This window comes from Bombyx mori, chromosome W (genome assembly GCF_030269925.1).
Source record: "Bombyx mori chromosome W, ASM3026992v2".
In the NCBI taxonomy this organism is placed as follows: domain Eukaryota; kingdom Metazoa; phylum Arthropoda; class Insecta; order Lepidoptera; family Bombycidae; genus Bombyx; species Bombyx mori.
In genome coordinates this window covers 7189786-7216904 of record NC_085135.1, presented here as the reverse complement: position 1 = coordinate 7216904, position 27119 = coordinate 7189786, and the positions used below count along the sequence as shown (strand labels likewise).

At 38.5% G+C, this 27119-nt stretch overlaps 2 protein-coding genes, 3 long non-coding RNA genes and 1 other non-coding gene across 7 annotated transcripts; 4 read left to right on the top strand and 2 right to left on the bottom strand.

Moving 5' to 3' along the window:
* Positions 1–1430: 1430 nt before the first annotated feature.
* Positions 1431–2646, top strand: LOC134201730 (activity-regulated cytoskeleton associated protein 2-like). Its single transcript, XM_062676977.1, has 2 exons — positions 1431–2261; positions 2617–2646. Exons 1-2 carry the CDS (start codon positions 1431–1433, stop codon positions 2644–2646), a joined length of 861 nt encoding a protein of 286 aa, XP_062532961.1.
* Positions 2647–5620: 2974 nt separating this feature from the next.
* TRNAK-CUU (transfer RNA lysine (anticodon CUU)) lies at positions 5621–5693 on the bottom strand. Its single transcript has one exon. It is a non-coding gene; the product is annotated as a tRNA-Lys (tRNA).
* A 1856-nt stretch (positions 5694–7549) lies between these two features.
* On the bottom strand, positions 7550–8578 carry LOC134201770 (uncharacterized). The gene is made up of 2 exons (XR_009977029.1): positions 8396–8578; positions 7550–7907 (listed from the first exon to the last, which is right to left on the bottom strand). It is a non-coding gene; the product is annotated as an uncharacterized LOC134201770 (long non-coding RNA).
* A 289-nt stretch (positions 8579–8867) lies between these two features.
* Positions 8868–11681, top strand: LOC134201774 (uncharacterized). 2 transcript variants are annotated; one of them, XR_009977034.1, is made up of 4 exons: positions 8868–9319; positions 9551–9635; positions 10121–10395; positions 11159–11681. It is a non-coding gene; the product is annotated as an uncharacterized LOC134201774 (long non-coding RNA). The 2 variants fall into 2 exon arrangements; XR_009977033.1 differs by having other exon boundaries at positions 8971–9302.
* Positions 11682–11855: 174 nt separating this feature from the next.
* On the top strand, positions 11856–13439 carry LOC134201773 (uncharacterized). The gene is made up of 2 exons (XR_009977032.1): positions 11856–12272; positions 12783–13439. It is a non-coding gene; the product is annotated as an uncharacterized LOC134201773 (long non-coding RNA).
* A 6485-nt stretch (positions 13440–19924) lies between these two features.
* Positions 19925–20632, top strand: LOC134201729 (uncharacterized). The gene has a single exon (XM_062676976.1). It carries the CDS (start codon positions 19925–19927, stop codon positions 20630–20632), a length of 708 nt encoding a protein of 235 aa, XP_062532960.1.
* Positions 20633–27119: the final 6487 nt, after the last annotated feature.

Here is a 27119-nt window from a genome sequence, read left to right as displayed (position 1 = left end):
TCGAAAAATTTGAATAACGCGCATGCGCCGGTCGCTGCACAAATTTATTAATTTAAAACTATCTTACCTTGTTGTATAGTAACCGGCAAACTTCTTGAGCAAATGACCTTGACTGCGCAGAACCGAATTTTAGATCACTTTGGTGGTGAGGGTGAGGCGCGACGGCAGGGGAAATCGTATCGAGCGCGTTATTGGTAGATCAGTCGAACCTTGCGTCCCGCACCGCGCCCTTGTTCCGCTTGCTCCCAAAAGTACGCTTGCGTACAGTGAAAAGTCTATCGTTATTAATCGTTAAGTTATTTGTTATAATTGCTTGTTGACTTTGTTGCCATTGCTATTTGTTGACTGTTTGTTGATTTTTTATAAAAAATACACTATGCCGCGACAAACTGGTGTAGTATTCAAAAGAAAGGGTAGAAAAATTGTGTACGACGTATATTGCTTCATTATAAAACAGGGGAAGAATTATGGGAAAAAGTAAAACAGACTTCGGAAGCAACAAAAACATCCGTGAGTACTGTTAGGTGCATTATTAACTAAGCTAAAGGCTCTGGCTTGCTCGCCGTGTTTCGGACTCCGGGTAAGAAAAGATCAGGGAAGAAGAAAGTTACCGGAATGGATAGTTTCGTTCAATCTGTAATAAAAAGATGTAATCATAATAACTACATAACAAGCAGCGAAACTCCGTACCGTAGAAAGGCTTCAAAAAATTTAAAGAAGATATAAACTTTAATGGCTCGGTATGAAGTTTACGACGAATTATGAAAGAGCTAGGCTTCAGATGGAAAAAAACAGAAAATAATCGGAAGCTGATAATTGAAAAAAGTTACATTCGATTACTACGAATCCAATATCTTCAAAAAAATAATTAATTATAGACAAAAAAGTAGACCGAACCGACCGAGTTGTAAACTACACCGATGATCCCTATGTCGACTCATCACGATGATAGCAACTCGGGTGATAAAAACAGTGATGATGATGGTCAAGATTATGATAACGAAAAAAAAAAAAAAAATTACAAATACCAGCTTCGCTTCAACTGAACCAAGACCTGGCAACAGCTCTAGTTTTGACTTAATAGAAGGAATATCTATTTTACCCCAAGATTAAATTATTACAATTATTAACCTATATTTTTTGTTGATGTTCTCATAAATATATAAATAAATACATATTTTGATTTTAATAATTTAATTGAATTATGACGCAGAGTAAATAATGTTTTTGCACGTGAGTGTACCATGCGCAAACTTACCCCCACTACGTCAACAAATGCTCAAGAAGTTTGCCGGCTATTATACCTTAAGTTGTAACGATTAAATAAATGATTAACATTAAATTGGCGCCTAACTAGTGGCCGTCATCGTATTTAAGTCGACGCGTACATAAATACTTACCCACTAGAAATTTCGAGAAGTACCTGAAAAATGCCGCCGCGAAAAATACGCCAACAGACGGATGACAATAGTGATTCTGGTGATGAAAAGGTGGACGCAGTGCCCTCGCCAGCACCAGTGCTCATGTCCGGGGATCAGCTGTCCTCGCTCCTGGCCGCCTTCTCAAAGTCGCAGGCCGAGGCGAACCGACAACTCGTCGAGTCCCTGTGGGCATCACATGGTTTGGGAAGTGGATCGAAGTTCACCACCCCGATAGTGTCACCGTCCCCGACGCCAACAAGTAACATGGCTAAATGCACCGCGCGTTTTGATGGCGTCGCTCGCCATCCGGAGGCCGTTGAAGCGTTTATCGACTCTGTGGAGGTGTACAAGGAGTGTGCGTGCGTCTCCGACGATATCGCATTGCGTGGACTACCAATGCTCATGGAAGGCGAAGCAGCCATATGGTGGAGAGGGGTCCGGAACGAAGTGTCCTCGTGGCCCGACGCTCTCAAAAGGTTACGAGCTATGTATGGTGTACCACGCCCTGCACATAAAGTTTTTCGTGACGTGTTTTCGTCTGAGCAAGGTGATGAGCTTGCTGACAGTTTCATAGTGAGGATACGTGCTATGCTGTCCAGATTGCCGTACCAGCTACCAGAGGAAGCCAGGTTAGACATAATCTACGGTCTACTTCATAAACGGATAAGGAAAAGACTACCGAGAGATGGTGTGAGCGACATAGAAACACTCATAGAGAAGTCGCGCATGGTGGAGGAGTCACTTGTGGAGTGCACGGCTGCCCTCAACATTCCGCCGCAGCCACACAAGTCGTTACCTACGGTGTTCAGCGAACGCAGCTCCGCGCCTGACGTGACAAGTGTGAGATCGCCGAGACCTGCCGGCGTTGCCGCTGCGCTAGTGCGCTCCTCCGTTGCTGTTGCACCGTCGTCGCTACCTCAACCGTCCCCATCCCCGCGTAGTGTGAAAAGCGAAACATTGGTTAAAAAGCTATTTTGTGTGTATTGCAAATCGCGTGGACATGTCCGTGATTCTTGTAACAAAATTAGTGAAAACAAATCTGTATCTTGTTATGGTTGTGGTGAAAAAGGTTTTATTAAAAGTAACTGTCCAAAATGTAACAATATTCCTAGCAATATTCAGAGTAATGTTATTAATAGAAACTCGCACGTTAAGGACAATGTATTCTATTCTGTAAATGTAAACACTTTCTCAGATTCACATTGTAATGATAAACATTTTGTAAGTCGACCTATATTGCATATAGGTATAATAACCGGCAAACTTCTTGAGCAAATGACCTTGACTGCGCAGAACCGAATTTTAGATCACTTTGGTGGTGAGGGTGAGGCGCAACGGCAGGGGAAATCGTATCGAGCGCGTTATTGGTAGATCAGTCGAACCTTGCGTCCCGCACCGCGCCCTCGTTTCACTTGCTCCTAAAAGTACGCTTGCGTACAGTGAAAAGTCTATCGTTATTAATCGTTAAGTTATTTGTTATAATTGCTTGTTGACTTTGTTGCCATTGCTATTTGTTGAGTGTTTGTTGATTTTTTATAAAAAATACACTATGCCGCGACAAACTGGTGTAGTATTCAAAAGAAAGGGTAGAAAATTTGTGTACGTCGTATATTGCTTCATTATAAAACAGGGGAAGAATGATATGGAAAAAGTAAAACAGACTTCGGAAGCAACAAAAACTGCTACTGTACTGTTAGGTGCATTATTAACGAAGCTAAAGGCTCTGGCTTGCTCGCCGTGTTTCGGACTCCGGGTAAGAAAAGATCAGGGAAGAAGAAAGTTACCGGAATGGATAGTTTCGTTCAATCTGTAATAAAAAGATGTAATCATAATAACTACATAACAAGCAGCGAAACTCCGTACCGTAGAAAGGCTTCGAAAATTTTAAAGAAGATATAAATTTTAATGGCTCGGTATGAAGTTTACGACGAATTATGAAAGAGCTAGGCTTCAGATGAAAAAAAAACAGAAAATAATCGGAAGCTGGTAATTGAAAAAAGTTACATTCGATTACTACGAATCGAATATCTTCAAAAAATAATTAATTATAGACAAAAAAGTAGACCGAACAGACCGAGTTGTAAACTACACCGATGATCCTATGTCGACTCATCACGATGATAGGAACTCGGGTGATAAAAACAGTGATGATGATGGTCAAGATTATGATAACGAAAAAAAAATTACAAATACCAACTTCGCTTCAACTGAACCAAGACCTGGCAACAGCTCTAGTTTTGACTTAATAGAAGGAATATCTATTTTACCCCAAGATTAAATTATTACAATTATTAACCTATATTTTTTGTTGATGTTCTCATAAATATATAAATAAATACATATGTTAATTTTAATAATTTAATTGCATTATGACGCAGAGTAAATAATGTTTTTGCACGTGAGTGTACCATGCGCAAACTTACCCCCACTACGTCAACAAATGCTCAAGAAGTTTGCCGGCTATTATATACAGGGTTATAATGGGACTGCTTTGTTAGATACCGCCGCACGGCGTAGTATCGCGGGTTACACACTCTACGCGCTTTTTCAACGTTTAGGTATGAAGTTTCGCACTGAAAATATGTCGGTGAGACTCGCGGATGGTACCACTCGGAACACTAAGATATTATTAACACATGCAGACGTTGAATTAAGTTCAGTATGTATACCTATTGAGTTTATTATATTCCCCGATTCTCAGAATAATGAAACCTTGTTAGGAATAGATTTTATTTTGAAGGCACGATTAATAATTGATTTCTCTTCTATGACTTGGCGCTCGGCTGATCAGCCCCGGGACATTCACCCTTTGTCATGTGAAAATTCACGTGACCCCATAAGTTGCGCTTCTATAAACTTGTTGCGCGAGGATGAAGGCAAATTCTTATCGGAGTCGGAAAAGGGGCGTCTGGTGGATTTACTAGGTGAATATACTGATGTTTTCAAGGAAGTCGGTGAGCCGACTCCTTTTTCAGAGCATCGGATCGACACCGGCGACCACCCTCCTATCGCTGTACCTCCGTATCGTGTCACGCCGGCGAGGAAAGAGGTCATGCGCGCCGAGCTCGACAAGATGCTAGCAGAGGATGTGATCGAGGAATGTGAGTCTGCGTGGTCCGCGCCGTGTGTCTTGGTGCCGAAACCTAACGGTACGTATAGGTTTTGTGTTGATTATAGGAAACTGAATGCGGTCACCAAGACCGATTCCTATCCCATGCCTCGAATTGATGAACTTCTTCAGTCTACCAATGGAGGTTGCGTTATGAGCTCGTTGGATCTTCGGAGCGGGTACTGGCAGGTTCAAACCCTGGACAGAGATAAAACTGCTTTTAGTACACCCTTTGGTACCTTTCGTTTTAAGCGTATGCCTTTCGGCTTGAAGAACGCACCGGCAACCTTTCAGAGACTGATTGATCGGTTTCGATCGGGCTCTTCTCTCCAGGAGGTAGCTATCCTGGTGTATCTCGACGATATTTTAGTGATATCAGAAAATATTGATAAGCATTTTTCAGATCTCCGTGCGGTGTTTGACCGGTTCCGCCTGTTCAAGCTGCGAGCCAATAGGGACAAATGCGCTTTTGCCCGGGAGCAAGTCAAATACCTTGGTCACGTGATCTCGAGGTCAGGTATATCTCCGGACAGAGACAAGGTAAGCGCTGTGTTGGATATGAAGGAACCTACATGTCTCCGACAACTTCGTACTTTTCTCCAGACGTGCTCGTGGTTTCGTAAGTTCATTCCGAACTTTGCGAAGATAGCCGAACCTCTCACACGATTGACCAAAAAGAGTCAGCCTTGGATTTGGGGCCTGGAGCAGGGTGATGCCTTCAAATCTCTTAAGAGGCTACTGACGACGTCTCCGATTTTGGTACAGGCAGACTATACTAAGCCTTTCATCCTTAGGACTGACGCGAGTGATTATGCTCTAGGTGCATGTTTGCTCCAGGGGGAGTCATCCAATGATGAGCGTCCCATTGAGTACGCCAGTCGTCTTCTGACATCGGCGGAGCGCAACTATTCGACGACCGAACGGGAGGCGCTCGCTGTCGTCTGGGCTGTGGAGCGATTCCGAGGCTACATCGATGGACATCAGGTGCACGTTCGTAGTGACCATCAGCCCCTGAAATGGTTGTTTTCAGTAAAGTCACCGAGCGGCAGGTTAGTTCGCTGGGCTATGAAGCTTCAAGCTTACGATTTGGCGCCCAACGTGGGGCTCGAACCCACGACCCTGAGATTAAGAGTCTCATGCTCTACCGACTGAGCTAGCCGGGCTAGCTGAACGAGGCTATCTCCTAACTCAAGGCGTTCTATACCGCTACGCCGAAGATTCTGAGTCTGAGGAACCTCAGCTAGTCGTACCAGAGAGCTTGCGTGGCAAGGTCATGTTCGAGTGTCATGACTCGCCCACAGCCGCTCACGGGGGGATTCAAAGGACCATTCATCGTATCACCCAACGATTCTATTTTCCAGGTTTGAGACGCTATGTTACTGAGTATTTGAAAACGTGTATAGAGTGCCAGCGGTACAAGCCGTCTAACTTTAAGCCAGCGGGACTACTCCAGACTCCAGTTCCAGCTCAGCGGTTTGAAGTTATTGCAGTGGATCTTTTCGGGCCTTTACCTAAAGGACCCTGCGGTGAGAGGTGGATCCTGATAGTCGAAGACACCGCCAGTAAGTAGGTTGAGCTGTTCGCTCTCATTGATGCCACTGCCGAGGTATGTGCAAAAACCCTCGTTAATGAAGTCTTTATGAGATTCGGAGTGCCTCGCCGGATGATTTCCGACAACGGAGTTCAATTTGTGGCCGATGTCATGCAAAAGGCTATGTTTGTTTTAGGGGTAAAACAAAATCTCATTCCTCTTTATCATCCCGAAGCCAATCCGGTTGAGCGGAAGAATCGGGACTTAAAGGCTCATCTTGCCATATTGCTTGAAGGCCGTCACCAGCAGTGGCCTGAGGTACTGTCGTTCGTCCGATTCGCTTTTAATAGTTCCGTCTGCACGTCAACCGAGCAAACGCCAGCTTATCTTACCTTTGGTCGTGAGCTCCGATCTCCAATATCCGCTCAGCTTGATCTTCGCGCCGTCGTAGAGTCCGAGAACTTTGTCCCCCAGATAAGCCCATACTTGTCCAAGCTTGCCGAGACCATCTCGACCGCTAAGGAGAATATTGAACATCATCAAGATATTCAAAAGACGCGCGCTGATCTAAGGCGCTGTGAACCTTACCAGTTTGCAGAAGGGAATCTCGTACTGATGAAGACCCACGTACTTAGTAATGCTAGTAAGGGTATTACGTCGAAGTTTAATCCTAAGCGGGATGGGCCATATGTGATTTCAAAAAAGGTGAGTCCTATTTCCTACCTTCTAGCATACGAGTCGTCGGGCGAAGTTTTTGGTAAGTATCATGTCTCGGATTTGCGACCTTATCATGCGAGGGAGGATGTATGTCTCGAGCCTGTGATTCCCAAGCGCCGCCGGGGTCGACCGCGTAGGGTGGTGGAGTAGACTGGGTCTCATTCCGCGTTGTTTGTTTGACCAGTCAAGTATTTCTCGCCAGGTCAAAAGGGGGAGTGTGTAACGTGCGGAACCGAAATATATAAAAAAATCCTCGCACGCTAAGCGGAACCCTAAAGTGTCGACCAACGCCGCGCGACCGACACCTGCGCAGGATTCGTAAAAATGCGGTCGGTGAGTTTCGAAAAATTTGAATAACGCGCATGCGCCGGTCGCTGCACAAAATTATTAATTTAAAACTATCTTACCTTGTTGTACCTTAAGTTGTAACGATTAAATAAATGATTAACATTAAAAATGATTATTTATTCCATGCAGTGTCGGTTAGAGAAGCTGTGCAAACTAGAATAAATTCTAATAAAGAATAAGAATAAACTTTGAAGAGAAGAAGAAAAGAGCTTTCTTCGAAGCTCAATTCTACAAGGTATTCAATCAGATAGCTATCTATCTCTGTCTTTCCTGTATGAAATTTTGGTATGTCGAAATCTTGGATAAATCCAGCAAAGCTAAATAAAGTATTTACCTAAAAAATATGTTTATGCTTAAAGTCACCTGTTTATGTTATTCGAAAATATTAACCAATTTTTCAATCGAAGATTAAAACAACATTAATACTGAGAATGAATATTTATTTATAAAATACACATATATGTTTTGACCACAAATTTTGCACGATAATTTAAGTTAATATTCATTAATATTAATTTAAATAAATATTAATTAATCTTCTTCTATAACTCATAGTCAACTGTTGATCCTTCTGTTGCTGGTGCATTTGACTCATCACTGTCAAATTTGTCCTCAGGAACAACAGTTTTCTTTTTGCTGGTTCTGATTGTTTACTTGTACTTGCTTCAGATATATTAAGGGGTGATGTGGCAATACACACTTGCCTTGCCTTTGTGTTCCTGTGCTGGAGCTACTTGGATAGCTTTATCATTACTACACCTATTTTCAAGTGACTGGACATCTGGAAATATGAAATAATGTTAGCAATTTCTAGGTACCCAACAAACTTATAGTTTGTAAATATATAGGATTATATGTGTACTGTAGTAGTAGTAGTATGTAACTTCCTAGTCATCATCATCAGCCCATATAATATATCCCATTGCTGGACACTGGCCTCCACTACCATTGAGAGGGTTTTTAGGCCTTAGTCTACCACGCTGGTCTAGTGCTGGTTGGTGGATTTCACACCTAAGAAAATCCTAAGAACATTTAGGTGTGCAGGTTTCATCACAATGTTTTCCTTCACTGTTAAAGTAAGTAAGTGATATTATACTGTGATAAATTTTCATTATCACAAACTTCCTAGTACCTTATGTAATAGGAACTGAGGTCCACTTGCCCATTTTAGCTACTTCCACTAACTAACAAACTATTATCCTTTTTTCTGATATTGTTATTTGATTATGAGATCTGTGAGTGTTACTAATTATTGACAGTTACACCTACCTTGACTACAAGATGGCAAAGGTATAATAATATAACACATCTCATTTTTAGTCGTCTCTTCAATCTCCTTGACAATAGTGAGTCTTTGCCGTTTCACAAATGCAGGCCGAGGTTCACTTTGGTGAATTTTCGTTTTCTATCTGCCCGACAATCGAATTTGGATGGTAAACAGTTTGGTTTCATTCAAATTCATTTGATGGAGCCTTGTCTTGTATTGCATATAATTCTCCATGTCGTTTTCCAGCTAAAACATGAAATAATTTTCCAACACTTTCAATACCTACATAACCTATAACAAAAAATTAAAATGTTATTTTACTAATGTTAGGAATATAATTGTGTAAAAAAGTTATTATAATGTATACCTACATTATCTCTTGAAAGATAAATAATGAACATATTTACTTTTTTCTTTTTTTTTTCTTTTTGGACCCAACACCAAGTGTTATTTGCCACTTTCAAAATAAAGTTTAGGAAGCAAAAATCAAATCAGAAAATATAAGTTAGATAAGGTTTAGGCAGGAAAATTGGATTAGGATTAATTTAATTAGGAAGAATAAATAATATATATAATTATAATTTTAGGTTAGAACTGTTGAGGAATAAGATCATAATTTTATAAATAACTGGGTCTACTGTATGTAATAAATAAGGTACAGATATAGGAAAAGGAATACTAAGTGATGATAAAGAACTATATAGAAGTGAATGATCAAAAAGGGGACATGAAAGAATAATGTGATTTAAATCGCCAATGTCCGCACCGCATTCACACTTACTGCTATCCAGCACTCCGATCGTCGCTAGATGTGCCGGACTACACGTGTGGCCTAATCTCATCCGTATCAAACTGGAAGTCTCGTGGCGTTTAAAATTATATTTGTAGAACCATGGTTTGGAAGGAATGGTTGGTTGTACCCTTCGGTAATATTTCGCTTTAACGCCATTATACCACTGTGCACTCCAAGCATTATTCAAATAAGTTTTAGGGAGGCTAACTAAATCATGACTATAATTTTTGAAACAATAAATATCACCACAATTGATAGCCTCGTTTGCAATTCTATCAACTATTTCATTTCCTTTAATTCCGCAATGGCTAGGTATCCATACAAATGAGACTGTAAGATTTTGATCCATACATTTCATTAACAGGTTTCTGCAGTCTAAGAGAATATGGTAAATCGGTTGAGATTTAAAAGGAAATTTTGCAAGAGCCTGTAAAGCACTCTTTGAATCGGTTAGTATTAAAGTTTTCTTTAGTTTAAATATCAAAATGTATTCTATGGCCTTGTATATTCCAAAACATTCACCAGTGAACACTGATGTTTCAGATGGTAATTTTATCTTTTCAACTATTTTTGATTGCGAATGATAGACTCCTACACCAACACAACCTTGAGGGTGTTTGGAAGCATCTGTATATATATGGTTATAGTCATTCCAATCTTGGTCTATTACAAAATTAAAGTTAGTATTTGGTTGGGGTTGATACTTAGAAACACCCATGTCAAGATGAATATCCGGTTTTAAAATCAATGCCATATAGTTTACACAAAATAGAGGGAAATTAAGAGAGTGATGAGTTGGAGTTTGAATAGACAAATATTTTCTGTAGCTAATTATTAAACATGGTAACTGTTTATGTTTCCAAAATGAAGAGGATTCTATGAGTTCATTTAAAGTTTTAAGTTTGGTAATAATGTGATTATTTTGAATTTGTAGGGATTTGAAAACGAACTTATCAGATAAATATTGACGTCTCAAATGAAGAGGAGGATCAACACATTCTACCTGTAATGCTGTAACAGGACTAGATTTCATGGCTCCAGTGATAATTCTGAGTGATTTAGACTGTATAGAGTCTAGTTTTTTGAAAGCATTCACATCCCCTGGTTGAAGTAAAAAAGTACCATAATGTAAAACTGATCTTACTATGGCATTATATAAAAGTTTTAAATTGAATGGGTGGGCACCCCACCATACACCGGCAAGAGAACGTAAGATATTCATATTACTCAAACACTTGTTTGTAATGTAATTACAATGCTGAATTCCATTCAATTTTGAATCTAAAATTAAACCTAAAAATTTAACATGACTATTTACAGAAATTAATTCATTCTCATACAATATATTAATTGGAGGAAGAGAACGTTTTCTAGAGAATACAACAATAGAACTTTTGGAGGCAGAAAGGGAAAGCCCATTAGTATCTAACCAAGATTTAAGAGTTAGAAATTAATTCCTAAGGGATAAGCAAGCAAGCTTTATTGCAAGTGTACATAAGGAGGTCATCAGCATATTGAAGAATTCTTACTTGATTTCCAAGGGTCTCTTCCAAATCACAAGTGTATATATTGTACAAAATTGGACTTAACACAGATCCTCGAGGGAGACTTCTCCATAAAGTTCTAGATTGTTGTGAATCTGAGGAGGTAGAGTTTAAAATGATAGTTTGATTTGACATTATAGTAATAATCAAGTTAGCTAGTCTAACAGGAACCCTTATTTTCTGTAGTTTGAAAAGGAGTGTAGGAATATGTACATTATCATATGCAGCGGAAATATCCAGAAATCCAGCTACAATAGATTCTGAGTTTGAGAAAGCTACCAAAATATCCACTATAAAGAGAGCAAGATTGTCCATTGTGCTTTTACCCCTTCTAAATCCGTTTTGACTGTCACTGAGTAAACTGTTACTTTCCACAAACCATTCCAGTCTAATTTTAATTAAATGTTCTAAAATTTTCAACATTACAGATGAGAGAGCTATGGGTCTGTACGACAATACATCCGATGAAGATTTACCAGGCTTGAGAATGGGTAAAATAATTTGTTTTTTCCATGACTCTGGGATAACACATGTAATGAACATAGAATTTATAAGGTTGAGGTAATATGTGAGACTAGAATCACTCAAATGGGCAAAGAAAGAATAAGGAATCTTATCATCACCTGAAGCAGAGTCCTTAAGATTCGAGATTACCCCCTTCAGTTCATTAAATGAAAAAGGTAAATCAAAATCTGAAACTGGATCTGAACATGAGAAAGGAAGGACAAACGGGATAAGAGCTAAACATTCTTCTGGAACATAAGGGGGAGCTAATTTATCAAGAAACTTGTCAGCCAGATCATAAGGCAAGTCTTTGACTGTATTTTCTTTATATGCAGATCTAAATCTTCTTATTTGGTTCCATACTTCAGAAGGTGAGATATTAGGACAAATCGAAGCACAAAATTTTTTAAAACCTTCTCGTTTCTTTTTTAATAAAAGATTCCGAGTACTATTTAGAATATCAAAATTTTCTGTAATAGTTTCTTCTAAATATAATAATTCGGCTGCCTTTCTCTCCTTTACCGCCTGAGTGCACTCCCGGTCCCACCAAGGAGGAGAAGGAATAAAAAAACCAGAAGGGCTTTAAGAAGGGAAAACTTCATCAGCTGTTTATATAAAAGCAGAAGCTAAAATTTTTGCTTGTGCATCGGAATCTAAGTTATTAATATTTTCACAGTTGGCAAGTTTAATATCCAAACGCGATTGAAACGTTTTCCAATCCTCATCTGTTACTTGAGATAGATTGTACTTTATTGTAGACTTATGTTTAGAATGATCCTTAATTACTATGTTATTGTGTGAAAATGAAATAATAATAGGATAGTGGTCACTTCCATAACTTAATTTTAATGTTTCCCAGGTCAAAGATGGCACCAGAGATGGGGAGGAAATAGATATATCAGGAGCACTAACAATTTGATCAGGACCAGTTCTACGAGTTGGACTTCCGGAATTTAAAATACACAAATTCTGTTCATTAACAAAATCAAGAATTATATCTCCAAATTCATTAGATATTGAGCTTCCCCATGTTTGATGGTGAGCATTAAAATCACCCATTATTATGATTGGTCTAGGAAGATTTAAAATAATAGTTATAAACTCTTTGTAAATCTCTACAGAAGGGTGGGGAATATATACACTAACTATACATATATTATTTACAATTACCGCAATAATGGATAAACCAAAACTATGATCAGGTATATCTACAAGTTTAAAGCTAAGAACACTATTTACAAGAAGAGCAACACCACTGTACCCGTCAATACGATCTTCACGGATACAGGTATATCCTTTGATTTTGAAAGGATATATACTTTTCAACCATGTTTCCTGTAAAGAAACTATGATTGGAGAGTGTTTATTTATTAAGTGAATGAGATCAGACTTTTTACTTAGAATACTTCGACAGTTCCACTGAATCATCTTTTTTATTTGTGGAGCCATTGTATGTTTTGTTTAAAATTTGTCTTATGATATCAGCTGCGTTGGACGGTGTAGCGTTATTAGGAGCAAGTAAATTAATAAGAGCAATAATTATTTCAGCCACAGGAGATTCGGAATTTTCATTAAATTTTAAAGCACAGCCATTAGAAGGAGATGGAGCATCGTAATCTCTTGTAAGATTTCTATGGGCCCTTTGATCAAAACCTTTATCACCTTTAAAGGGAGATCGAGGTTTCATAAAAACTGTTTTTTTATATGACGATGGACTTTTACTGGCAATTACTGGGCTGGGGGCAATAGATTCATGAAACGTTGAATGATTCTTACGATCCGATGGAATTGAAGAAAGAACATCAGCATACGATTTATACACTGGAGGATGAAGTTTACATGCTTCCAAGTATGACACACAACTGTTCGCCATTGTCTGCTTTATGGCCCTTTGTCTTTCAAATTCTGGACATTTCTTATTTATAGCAAAGTGTAAGCCGTTACAAAGACAACAGGAAACATGTTCCTCCTCTACATTACAAGAATCTCCTGTATGATCTTGACCACATTTAAAACAACGCGGTTTCGATCTACACTGAGCTCTAACATGACCGAATCTACAGCAATTAAAACATTGAACTGTAGGATAAATGTACAAATCAACTGGTAATGATGTAAAACACATATATACTCTTTTAGGTAAAACCTGTCCATCAAATGTTATTACCACGGATTCTGTGTCAATAAAAGTTTTATTGTCATTTACAGTGCTTTTTCTTCTTAATCTCCTAATTTTTAGGATTTTTCCGCAGCCTAACGGAACACTGATGTTATTAATTATTTCTTCTTCCGACCATTCTGTAGGAATATTTCTAACGATACCCATGCGAGTAACTTGAAAGGTAGGAATGAATGCTTTATATTTATTCTTTAAAATATCTAAATCCATGAAATTGTTAGCCGCATTAAAATTTTCAAATGTTAGTGATAGCCTGTTTCTACCAATTCTCTTCAGACTGCCATTAACAATATTTTTAATAGAATAATTTTTCAAAAATTTGCCAAAAGAACTTGGGTGCAAAATGGTATTGTCATTAGATGCCTGTATTTGTTTTTGAATGTGAATGACGTAAGGGGCAGCATCCGAGTCACAATATTTATGTCTTCCTATAAATCTAGGACTGGCATCATTACTTTCCATTTGAGTCGGATGATTAGGAAATATATTAGTAGACACTGGATCATGAACAGAGCTATTAATGTTTAAGGCTTTATTAGGACCACTTTCCTCACATTGGCACTGGCAGACGGTGTTGCCTTTCGAGTCACACTTGCTCCTTTTCCTATTGCAGTGTCTACAAATTCTGCGAGATGCACGTTTGCGATTTACAGATGTTTGATGTCCGGAGTAATCGGTATCTACAGTAGAATCGTCATGCTCGACAACAACATTATGCGCCACTGCGGGCACTGACGATAAGTCACATTCGTCATTTACTTGTAAAATATTAAAACTATTAGAAGCAAGAGTCCCCCGGGATCTCCCGGGGGGTCCATTTTACGAAACAAGGTCAAAAAGACTTACCCGACGACGAAATTAAATACACTAAATAAAGAAAAATTAAATATATATAAAAATATGTATAAACTTATCCTAATCCAACTATACGATAATTTAAAAAATTTTTAAATAAAAAAACACGACCGCCAAATTTTATGCTTCCCGCGCTTTTTCAACATATTTACTTAAAAAAACCTTCATAACGATAAGTAGGAGGATGGAAAAAATGTATTTGGTCTAACTTTACGCCAATGCACATTATTTCATTTATTTATTTTTTAATTTTTTTAATTAAAACTGTATACCAATTAATTGCTCCTTCAGGATTTATATTTGTTTTTTTTTTCACGATTAAAACCGCATAGAAAGTTTAGGCATTATAGTTGACGCATGCGCAGTACACATATTTTGCAATTTTTGCATACATTTATTCAACTAATAAAAATAGTAAATTAAACAAAAAACGAGTAATTTCGAAAGAGAACAAACGTGTTTTATATAAGAACAATCAAAATTGGATATTTACGAGTCATTAAGGATGAAAAGATATAAAAAATTGCATTAGGGAGGCTAACTTTTAGGTATATTTTTAAATATTTTTTTAAAATAAATAAATGCAGAACAAACAATTATTAACAGTGAACAATCAAGAACAAATGATGAACAAACGAATTAATAGAAAATAAGTATATAACGTCGTTAACGATATTTATGTTATATAGCACGTGCAATAGGAGCATAGATTATACACTTAATATCTTGAATAGGAGTGACTCACACAAGCCAGGTGCGCCGGCCGTGTCGTTCCACTCGTAAACAACAGCTGCAACAGAAGTGACTCATAAGCCAGCTGCGCCGGCTAGTATAAAAAGGCGGAACGTGCCTTGAAATGAACATTCGTTGGACTGCGTTTGCCTGGTGCACTTACTATATCCTTGTTACGTTGTGTGATTCAGTGACTGTTGTACGTACTGGTTAAAGTTGGACAAGTGTTAAAGTGAATTGTTAAGATAACATATTGTTGATTAAATCAGAAATCAAAAGGTGACTTCGTTTAACTTGGTGTTCAACAAAATAATGTCTACCCTCAAGCTTACATATACAATAGGAAAAAAAATTTTTTTTGAGGGGCTAACTTCATTCACCTGTAGGAAACCTATGGAAATGAAACGTCAACAAAAAATTCGTGCCATTGTGACGTCATCTGGCCACAAAACATGGCGGTTTTAGTGCTGCCCAGAAGATTTTAATGTTAGTAGGTTTTATCGATAAACGTTCTTGGCTCATTTTATTATAAATATTGTTGAGTGAATGTATTTGTAGAATTTATACTTTAATAGGAAGTAAGTATATTGTTATGTGCAAAGATGATGTGATTTAGATATTATGTGAAATCTAAGACGAGTTCGTGCTTCAAATTTGCCAAGTAAACGATATGACGATTTTTAAAATTTGCTACACTGATTTTATAAAGTTGTCGTTTGCTGCAAAACATAAAGATATGGCGTAGTACAGTGCCATCTGCCCATTTCTAGCATGCTGAATGTCATCGTATTTTGAGTACGTGTTTTTCTTAGACTATTACAATCTATTTTAATTGTTTTGCTGACTCTAAAGTCCGTAACACACTGCCGCAGCGCACCTCAAGGAAGGTACGCCGCACCATTAAACTTATCAAGGGACCGCCTGATAAAAAAAACACCTACAGAACATTTATTCGTTAATAAAATTACAAACGTCATTCCTTGTGACTTCCTCTCTAAAATCACTTAATTATTAAATATTTAACGAGTTGACAATAGTGTTTCTTGAGATCCTATAAAATATGTTTTAATTATTATTTTTGTATGTTTTAAGCATGATAAAATAAGAAATTTTATTTAAGCAATCATATTAAATCGATATCAAAGTCAATAAATAATGTACAACCCAAAACAGACGGCCGAACTGACGTGACAATGACATTTGGCGCGCTAAACATGGCGGATTTTCGGCCTCATTAGACGGAGACGGAGACATTTACGTATATTTTTGTTTCATTTTATGTACGCACTGAAATACTGTTATATTGTTTTCCTGCGAGTTAAAATGCTGAGTAAGAACGAGATAGATATATGTTTATGTATGTGCCTTCAAAATGGGTGCTATTTATATAAGCAATTGTACGTACAGAACAATATGTCGTGTCCCTACTATATAGGTCTATGGTGCCAAGATAATTGTGACGTTGACATTGACATTCCCCATTTACTAGAGGAATCCGTGGTGTAATCGATTACACCAAATCGATTATTTATATACTTAGAGAATCGTGGCACAACTACAATGGCGGTAATTCAAAATAATAATATCGTTAACTGGCAGCATTAAATATAACATGAAAGGTTAGTTTTGCATTTTTATATTAATGTAGCTACACCATAAAAAAACTCAAAAGTACCAAATCGGGTTTTTCATGTTATATTTAAGATTGCCAGTTGAAAATATTTTGAATTGCCGCAGTTGCCGACATAATTTCGGGTCATAACTAAATGACACAGTTATTTATTTCTTTTCATGATTTTTGTTAGTAGATTTTGGTGCTTTAAGTAACGTTATTCAATGAGATTTATGTTTATAGTCTGACCAGCGAATCATGGCACAACTAAATAACGGTAATTCAAAATATCTTCAATTGGCAACATTAAAGATAACATAACACGATTTGATACATTTGTGTTTTTCTATGGCATAGTCACATTAATATAAAAATGCAAAACTACCTTTCTTTCTATATTTAATGTTGTCAGTTGTAGATATTTTGAATTGCCGCCATTGTAAGTAGTTGTGTCACGATTCGATGGCCATACTCTATTTAAATTGATTATAATACCTTTAAAAACAGACATTAATTATCCTCAAACAAAGGAGTATTATTTATTTTTAAGACTATCGATTTCCACTAAATCGATCCTATTTTAGGGATGCTCTAATTCTAATCCGCACGTTTGTGGAGCTAGTTATATTGAAATAAGTGTTGCAGAGGTTTACAAAGATTGTTTAAAAACAAAAAATAGAATTCCTTATTTTCTACACTGGGCCATTGCCAATAAAGCTAAGATTTCAATAGATTAACCAAGCAAAATAGACAAATTTTTTGGTACATATCCCATTCGTATAAAGATGGGTTAATACCGATATTTGTCAATATTAGCGAATACTAATATATTCATGATGTAATATTATAATACCTTAACGAATACGTGAATATCCTGATATCTTAATATACTTCGATAAAACGGGTAAACGAGTTAAACTTAATACGGTATTCGTGAAATAAGTTAATGATTATTAATACACTTAATACGGTATTCGTTACCGTATTAAGTTTAACTCGTTTATCCGTTTTATCGAAGGATATTAAGATATCAGGATATTCATGTATTAGTTAAGGTATTATAATAATATAAAAATGAAATGCTGTTAGTTAGTCTCACTAAAACTCGAGAACGGCTGGACCGATTTGGCTAATTTTGGTCTTGAATTGTTTGTGGAAGTCCAGAGAAGGCTTAAAAGGTAAAATAAATATGAAAATGCTCGGAATGAAATAAAAATAACAATTTTGTTTTTCCTTTGATTGTCCCCCGTCGGACGGATTTCTTTTGTTTGTTTTAAGTTTATTATAGACAAAAGCTTAGGTCTTTTATTTATCGATTGAGGCACTACGAAGTCTGCCGGGTCAGCTAGTTAAAAATATAAATAGTATATTGTATCTAGGAATTTGACTTCATCTAAATATTTTACAAGTAATATTATGTACATTAAAATGAATATTATTATTAAATCAGAATTTGGTCAACATTGTACATTAATATAAACAACAAGTTAGTAATATTATTTATTTCTTATTGGTGCATAAAAACATCAGCTTTTTTACTTTTTCTACCGAAAGCCTGTTACGTCGGTCAGAAATGATTTTACCAGATTTTGAAAAAATCCTCTCACATGGTACTGAGGTGGCTAGTGGGTACACAACAGTTATAATATTATAATCCACGAACTGTTAGAAAGTCATTTCGATTCAAAAATCAAACTTTTATTTAAATATTGAAAAGTCCTTAGAAGATAATTAAATACCACCGCAAAAATATATTGTCATCATAATTTATTACGTAAAAACACTTACCGTACCTACTTTCGTTTTTCAAATCATCGTTTTAAAACCAACTAATTCAAAGGAAACAGAAAATAAAATTAAAATAATGAAAATAAAGCTCACCGATTTTATTCCAATAAATATAAAAATGCATTATTTTGCCTTGAGTAGAATCTTTAGTTGAATTAAGAAATGAAAGTTCAAACATTAAAAAGTAATGCATTTAAAAATTCCCACTAGCATCTTTGACATGTAAAATGTTGAATTAAAAAATAGTCCTTAAACTCATAATGATATGTACTTATTTTCATTGCTCAATATGTAAACATGTAGTTTATCTCGCTTACTCTTAGCGCATGCAGTATTGTTATGAATGTGATAGACAGATATCCGCGAGACACGTACGGCGTATGCCAGTATATTTTCGAGTGATAGATACAACCCGACCGATGTGAGTTGGCTAATATTATGAATAGAGTGAATACGGAATATTAGCATATCAGAATTCGACGGATTACCGATACATGAATATAGTAACCGGCAAACTTCGTGAGCAAATGACCTTGACTGCGCAGAACCGAATTTTAGATCACTTTGGTGGTGAGGGTGAGGCGCGACGGCAGGGGAAATCGTATCGAGCGCGTTATTGGTAGATCAGTCGAACCTTGCGTCCCGCACCGCGCCCTCTTTCCGCTTGCTCCCAAAAGTACGCTTGCGTACAGTAAAAAGTCTATCGTTATTAATTGTTAAGTTATTTGTTATAATTGCTTGTTGACTTTGTTGTTATTGCTATTAGTTGAGTGTTTCTTGATTTTTTATAAAAAATATACTATGCCACGTCAAACTGGTGTAGTATTAAAAAGACAAGCTAGAAAAATGGTGTACGACGTATATTGCTTTCTTAAAAAGCAGGGAAATAATGATATGGAAACGGTAAAAGAGACTTCAGAGGCAACAAAAACATCAGTCAGTACTGTTAGGCGTATTATTAATGAAGCGAAGGGCTCTAACTTGCTCGCCGTGTTTCGTACTCCAGGTAAAAAAAGATCAGGGAAGAAGCAAGTTACCGGAATTGATATTTTCGACCAATCTGCAATAAAAATATGTATTCATAATTATCATATAACAAACAGCGAACTTCCTACCGTCGAAAGACTTCGTAAAAAATTGAAAGAAGATATAAATTTTAATGGCTCGGAACGAAGTTTACGACGAATTATGAAAGAGCTAGGCTTCAGATGGAAAAGAACAGAAAATAATCGGAAGCTATTAATTGAAAAAAGTAATATTCGACTACTAAGGATCGAATATCTCCAAAAAATAATTAAATATAGGCAAGAAGGAAAACCGATAGTGTACACCGATGAGTCCTATGTCGACTCATCACACGCAAGTGGTATGTCGTGGTCAGATGGATCAACTGGGGGTTTAAAAAAACCAATTTCGAAAGGACAGCGTGTAGTAATAGTGCATGCTGGCTCCGAAGATGAATTTGTTCCCAATGCCCTTCTTTTGTTTAAAGCTGGCACAAAATCTGGTGACTACCACGATAACATGAACTATTTGAACTACGAAAAATGGCTGCGTTGTCAATTGCTACCAAATCTGCCACCAAATTCCGTTGTAGTAGTCGACAATGCGTCATATCACAATAAACAGTCTGACCCCGCCCCAACTGCCAATGCCAAAAAAGTCTATATGAAGAAATCGTTACAAGAAAAAGAAATTCCATACGATGAAAACATGTTGAAACCCCAGCTTTTTAGCTTGATTAAAGCACATAAGGAACAACACAAAACATACAGCATTGATAAAATTTTATCAAACCACAACCATTCAGTGCTTCGCTTAGCTCCATACCATCCAGACCTCAACCCAATTAAAATGGCTGGGGCAGCTATTAAAGGGTATGTCAGTAGCAAAAATGTCAACTGGAGCACTGGCAAAGTAATAGAGCTAGTGAAGGAAAAGGTTGCGGCGATGGGTGCTCCGGAATGGGGTAGATTATGTCAAAAGATAAAAGAGATTGAGGCGGAGTATGTAAAAAGTGATCATGTGGTAGATTTAGTCACTGATGAGTTTGTAATTTTTGCTGACGATGATTGCGACACGGATGAAGAAAGTAGTGATGATGATGATGGTCTTGATTATGATAGCGAAAAAACAATTACAAATACCAGCTCAGCTTCAGCTGATCCAAGACCTGGCACCAGCTCTAGTTTTGACCTAATGGAACGAATATCTATTTTACCCCTAGATTAAATTACTACAATTATTAACCTGTATTTTTTGTTCATGTACTAATAAATATATAAATAAATACATATTATGTTGTTTTTAATAACATAATAACATTTTTGTACGTAATTGTACGATGCGCGAACTTACCCCCACTACGTCAAATAATGCTCAAGAAGTTTGCCGAGTATTATACAAGCTGTATTATGAATATCTTCCTCCTCCTCCTTCAGTCGATCGCTCATTGCTGAGCATCGTGATGCGCCCGCCTGTGACCTTTTTTTGTAATTTGTAGCCACTTATGTCGGTCTGTGGCACAGTGAAGTGCGTGGCTCAGTCTCATGTCCAGACACTCAGACACTTGGTCACTCCATCTTTTTCGGCTACGACCTCTGGATCGTCTTCCATCCACTTTACCCGTCACTATGAGTCTCTCCAGGTTGTCAGAGGGTTTTCTTGCTATATGACCAAAGTATTGGAGCACTCTATATAGACATTTGGTGGATAGCCTCTGGTCAACTTTTAGCTCGTTGAGGATGGAAGCGTTCGTCCGGAAAGCCGTCCAAGGGATGCGCAACATGCGCCGCCAGCACCACATCTTAAACGCGTCTATGCGACGCCTATCAGACTCTTTCAAGATCCAGGTCTCAGCCCCATACAAAAAGATTAAGAAAACGAGCGTCTCAACAATTTGCACTTTCGTCTTCTTGAGTATGTTTCGATCTCTCCATATTTTGTTTAGCTGGCTCATAGCGGATTTGGCCATTCCGATGCGTCGCCTTATTTCGATTCCGATCCACCTCTATTGGAAATAATCGAGCCGAGGTACACGAAAGTCTTGACGATGTCGTATTGGCCAAGAATATTACTCTCGTTAAGGGTGCCGTATTTATCCACGATCATGATCTTTGTTTTGGACTGGTTGATCTTTAGTCCCATTTCCTCGCTAACTATAACCAGACGTCGCAGCAGCTCCTCCATTTCCTCTTCTGATGACGCCACTAATGTGGTATCATCAGCGTATCGTAAGTTCGAGATCTTTACGCCCCCAACTGTGACGCCACCATCCCACTCCTCTAGGGTTTTGCGCATTATGTATTCGCCATAGATGTTAAAAAGTATGGGCAAGACGATGCAACCCTGGCGCACTCCTTTCTCAAATCGGAACTCTCTTGATTGTGCTGGGCCGATCCGTACCGATCCCCGTCCCGACAGGTACAGGGCTCTCATCAGCTTAATCAGATGCATGGGAACGCCCATGTCCTTAAGCACGTACCATAAATGCTTCCAACTAACGCAGTCAAAGGCTTTTTGGTAGTCGACGAAGCATAGAACGGCCGGGATGTTATACTCATAGCACTTTTCTATGATAAGCCTTACGTTGAGTATCTGTTCGCGAGTACCCTTTCCCTTAACAAATCCTGCTTGTTCTTGTGGAATTTGCCAGTCTAGGAAGTGTCTAAGCCTTGAGTTAATGACATGCAGCAGTACTTTGCTAGTGTGTGATATCAGGGCAATCGTTCTATAGTTGTCACACCTCCTGGTAGTGCCTTTTTTGTGTAATGGCAGTATCGCAGAGTGAGTCCAATCCTTCGGCCATTCACAGCTTCGCCATATTGAGTTGCATAAGTCTACAAGTTTCGCAACTCCCTTCTCTCCGAGGCCCTTCAAAACTTCGGCGGTAATATTATCGATGCCGACTGCCTTATTTGGTTTCAATTTTCCAATAGCGGCAGTTACTTCTGTGTATATAATATCCGGCTCCAGCTCCATGTTGTGTATATTGCATCCTTCCAGAGGATCAGAACCATCCATAGCGTGCTCAAGATGATACAAATCAGCGCAATATTCACTCCATCTCTCTGCAACTTTATCGATCTCCGTGATGATTTCCCCATCTCTATTCTCAATTGCCCACGACTGAGCGTTAAACTGTCGTGTTAATAGTCTTACTTTTTTAAAAAGATCCGCTGTTTGATATTTTTGCGCGTGTTGTTGTACTTCTGCACAAATACTCGTGAAGAAGCAGTTTTTGTCCTTCCTACAAAGTCTTTGGATGTCTTTGCACAAACTTCTGTACGTTGCCTTTTCGGCGGGTGTTGTAAGACCATTTGCTTTGAGTTTCCTTCTTTCATCAATGATGGTCCAAGTATCCTCACTAATCCAGCCTCTCTTTTTACCTTGTGGTTTCCGTCGCTGTTTGATACATTCAACAGCTTCGCTGATATGTCTTTTAAAGACCAGCCACTGCTGTTCAGTTGTGTGCTCCGCTACGTCTTCTGTCCTTAGAGTGGACTCTGTTATATGCTGGAAGTATTCTATCTCCCCGCTTGAAAGTCTTAATGGCTTTTTTGGTGGCTGTCTAGGTGATTTAAGACGGACGCGCACCTCCGCCATCAGCAGTTGATGGTCGCTACCGCAGTCTGCACCGGGTAGGGTCTTGGTGTTAATTATGCTCGATCTCCATCTTTGGTCAACAGTTATAAAATCTATTTGATTCCGGTACCGGTCACCTGGCGATTTCCATGTGTATAGTCGGCGTTTGTGATGCTGAAAAAATGTGTTGGTGATTGCGAGGCTGTTTCCGACGCAGAACTCCAGGAATCGTTCACCTCTATCGTTACGCGTTCCGAGTCCATAGTGCCCCACAGTTTTCCGCAGATGATCGTCTCTGCTAGTGTCGCCAATTTTCGCATTCCAGTCACCCTGCACGAAAAGCATTTCACGGCGTGGTAAAGCATTAATGCAGTCTTCCAGTGTCCCATAAAAACTGTCGGTTTCTTCTTCTGAAGACTGAGCCGTTGGTGCATATACTTGGACAATATTTATAGGTAGTGGATTTCCTCTAAGTTTAATAGTCATAATACGATCACTGATAGCGTTGTATCCAAGGACCGCATATTTAAACGTCTGTGAAACTATGATGGCCACCCCGTTCTGGCTTTTACTTTCGTGACCTGAGAAGTAGAATGTATTTCCTTCCGCCATTGTGAAGTGTCCTGAGCCCTTGACATGTGTTTCTTACAGTCCAAGTATAGTCAACCGACGAGTGATCATCTCCTTTTCGACGATTTCCAGTTTTCCCTCCTGTACTAGACCTCTTACGTTCCATGCTCCAATTCGGTGTGGATGTCGGGTCGGAAGCTTTCTCTTATGGTCATCAGTAGCATTTGCAGTCGTCCGGGCCTGATGCCGAGCCCGTACGGTGCCTTCGGTAGCCAATTTCACACGCGATGACCCGGGTATCACCGAGCGCCGATTGTCAGTCGGATCATCCGACCTCGCATATTCATTTACTGTACTCATCATTTAAGGTCGGGACATTCTCTAGGGAAATAGTCGTAGTGGTTTCCCTTTGCCTTCTACGCCAGGTTTTTTTGAAGATTTTTAGTTCTTCTAGGCCCCTGTAGCCTCTCCAAAGTGAGTTTCCCCAGTTTGGGGGTCGGGTTATCAGAATCCGCCGCCCGAAACTCGGCGTTGTCAAGCTCGTTTTGCACCACCCGGAGGACACGTGCAGGGTATTGAAGGTATTTCCTGCGGACGCGAGCGACTCCATCCTCCTGAATATCTTAATGAATACTAATATATCGGACTCACCCTTACATTCGTATAACGCTTAGGCCCAAAATGGGGTTTCTCCTTTAAGAAAATTAATTCAAGCAATATTATAAAAAGTTTTAATAGCCTTAATGTAAAAAATACAGCTGACTTGTGGGGAATATCAGTAAGGTTTTGAAGTATGTAATAGACATTATTGCTCCTCATCTTGTTAGTATTTTTAATGATTGTATTAGGTGTGGTGTATTTCCTGACTTAATGAAACATAGTAAAGTGATTCCTCTTTTTAAATCTGGTAGTACTGATGACCCCTCTAACTATAGATCTATTTCAGTACTCCCTACGTTGAGTAAAATATTTGAAAAAATTATTTTGACACAACTTTTAGAACATTTTAATTCAAATAACCTGCTTCTTAATAAACAATTCGGGTTTACCAGGGGTCGCTCTACAACTGATGCAGGTGCTTATCTAGTCAAAAATATTTTTAAATCTTGGGAGGAATCGCATGATTGTCTTGGAATTTTCTGTGACTTATCCAAAGCATTTGACTGTGTTGAACATGAAACATTGGTGAGGAAACTACATCACTATGGTATTAGGGATGGTGCATTGGAACTTATTACTTCCTATTTATCAGGACGGATACAAACAGTAGATGTGAAAGGTAATAGATCTTCAGGCACCTTGTTGAAAATGGGTGTACCTCAGGGTTCCATTTTAGGTCCTTTTTTATTTCTAATATATATAAACGATTTACCTAGTTTTATTGAGTCCCGACACGAGGTCGTATTATTCGCAGATGATACATCTTTATTATTTAAAATTAAACTTTTTGTGTTGTCCAGCTGGAGCACTGGGTATGAATACTCCAGAGGGTCCCACAAACAAGTTCGAAAAGGAATGGTAGCGAGCGAGGTGCGGACGTATTCTCGTGTGTATGCTTCGGTGGTTGCGGGTGAACTGTCGGCGCACGAAAAGGGGCGCACGCGGCTTGCCAAAGCGAAAGCCCTTCGGTCGCTACTCTTTGAGTCGCGCCGGGAGCCGACAACGAGAGTCCCTGATTGGTCGCGGCGCGCGATCAGACGCGGCTGCCGACGCGGCAGGCCTTAGGGTTGCTATAAACGACAATTACAAGTTTAAGACGAAGTGAATGATGCGATTTCGTGTGTGGTTCATTGGTTCCGTATCAATAACCTATTATTGAATAGTAAGAAAACTAAATGTATTAAATTTACTTTAAAATGTATTAAACCATCTTTAAATGTGAGACAAGTGGATAGTGATGTAATTGTTTCTGAGGAATCATTGGAGCTTGTTGAGTCAACCGTATTTCTTGGTATAACAGTGGACTCCAAACTGCAATTGGGACCTCATATCATAAATTGGCGAGTAAGCTCAGCTCTGCAGCATACGCAGTAAAAAAAATTTGAATGTTAACAAACGCGGACACGGCTCGTTTAGTTTACTTCAGTTACTTCCACAGTGTCATGTCCTATGGCATTTTGCTATGGGGCAATGCGGCCGATGTAGAAATGATATTTATTCTGCAGAAAAGAGCTATACGTGCTATTTATAACATGCACTCAAGGGAATCCCTGAGGGAGAAATTTAAAGAAATTAAAGTTCTCACTATGCCATCCCAGTACATTTTTGAAAATTTGATGATGTTCGTAAACATATTGAGGAGTTTCCTAAAAAGTCAGACATACATAATAGAAATACTAGGAACAAACACAAGCTTGTTGTGCCGATGAGTAGGTTACATAAGATACGAAATTCATTCGGAAGTTTGTCTGTGCGCCTGTACAACAAAATCCCACAAGATGTTCAGAACCTACATATACATAGGTTTAAGAAAACTATTAAAGAACATCTGTGCAATAAAGCTTACTATAAAGTCAATGATTATCTAGAAGATTGCACAAAGTGGGAATGAGTTGCTCGCTCCGGGCATTTCAATATTGTAGTAATTGTTATAATACTCATTGAAAAAAATTCATATTTAAAAAAAAATCTAATATTAAAAAATTAATAAATAATAATTTCTTATTAAAAAAAAAAGATGCCCGCTGAGTTTCTTGCCAATTCTTCTCAGGACGGAGGCTAGTTCTTGTGAATTGGCGGTAGTTCTTTTGACGTTCAACAAGTATGTACTTTCATTTATGTTGAATAAAAAAAATTTTGTTGATTTGATTTGATTTGATTTAATATGGTCTGCCGTGCTAAGACCCGTTCTGAAGCCAGCTTGCTCTATCGGCTGGTGTGAATCAATGCTGGAGGATATTCTTTCAAGTAGGCAGGAGGCAAATAATTTATATAAACAGGGCATAAGGCTAATCGGGCGGTAATTCCCTATGTCAGCTGGATTACCTTTTTTATATAGTAATATAATCTCAGACTCCCTCCATAGCTGTGGCACAGTTTCTTCTTCAAGTATTTTGTTCCATAAGATGGTGATTGGTGTCAATAGTAAGGTTCTAGCTAACTTGATGTATTCGTTGGTAATTCCATCTGGTCCTGGGCTCTTTTCTGACTTAAGTTTCTTTACTTGTCTTAAGACTTCAGACTCGGAAAAGTGTTGTACAGATGAGGTATTAGTATGACTATAGATATCTTTTTTCCTCAGTGGATTAATGTCTGGTTGACTGTATAATTTAGTGTAAAATTTGGTAGCTATATTTATAATCTCTGTTCGGGATTTACTATTCCGGACGGCCACCGCTCCGGTTTCGGCCACCACGTGTGATTTTTAGACTTCTTACTCGTTGAAACGTGGTGGCTCGAGTATTGCCGCAGTGGCTGTCGCGGAACGGGTGCTGGGATTGGTTCGAGGAAAATAACGAAGGCTTCAGTATGGCGTTCACACGGTCCTCGTGGCTTGACCGGCGCAGGGCGTAGGAGCGAGTCTCTTCTTGTTCGGTTGGCTCTCTCCTCTTCTTCTGGAGAGGTC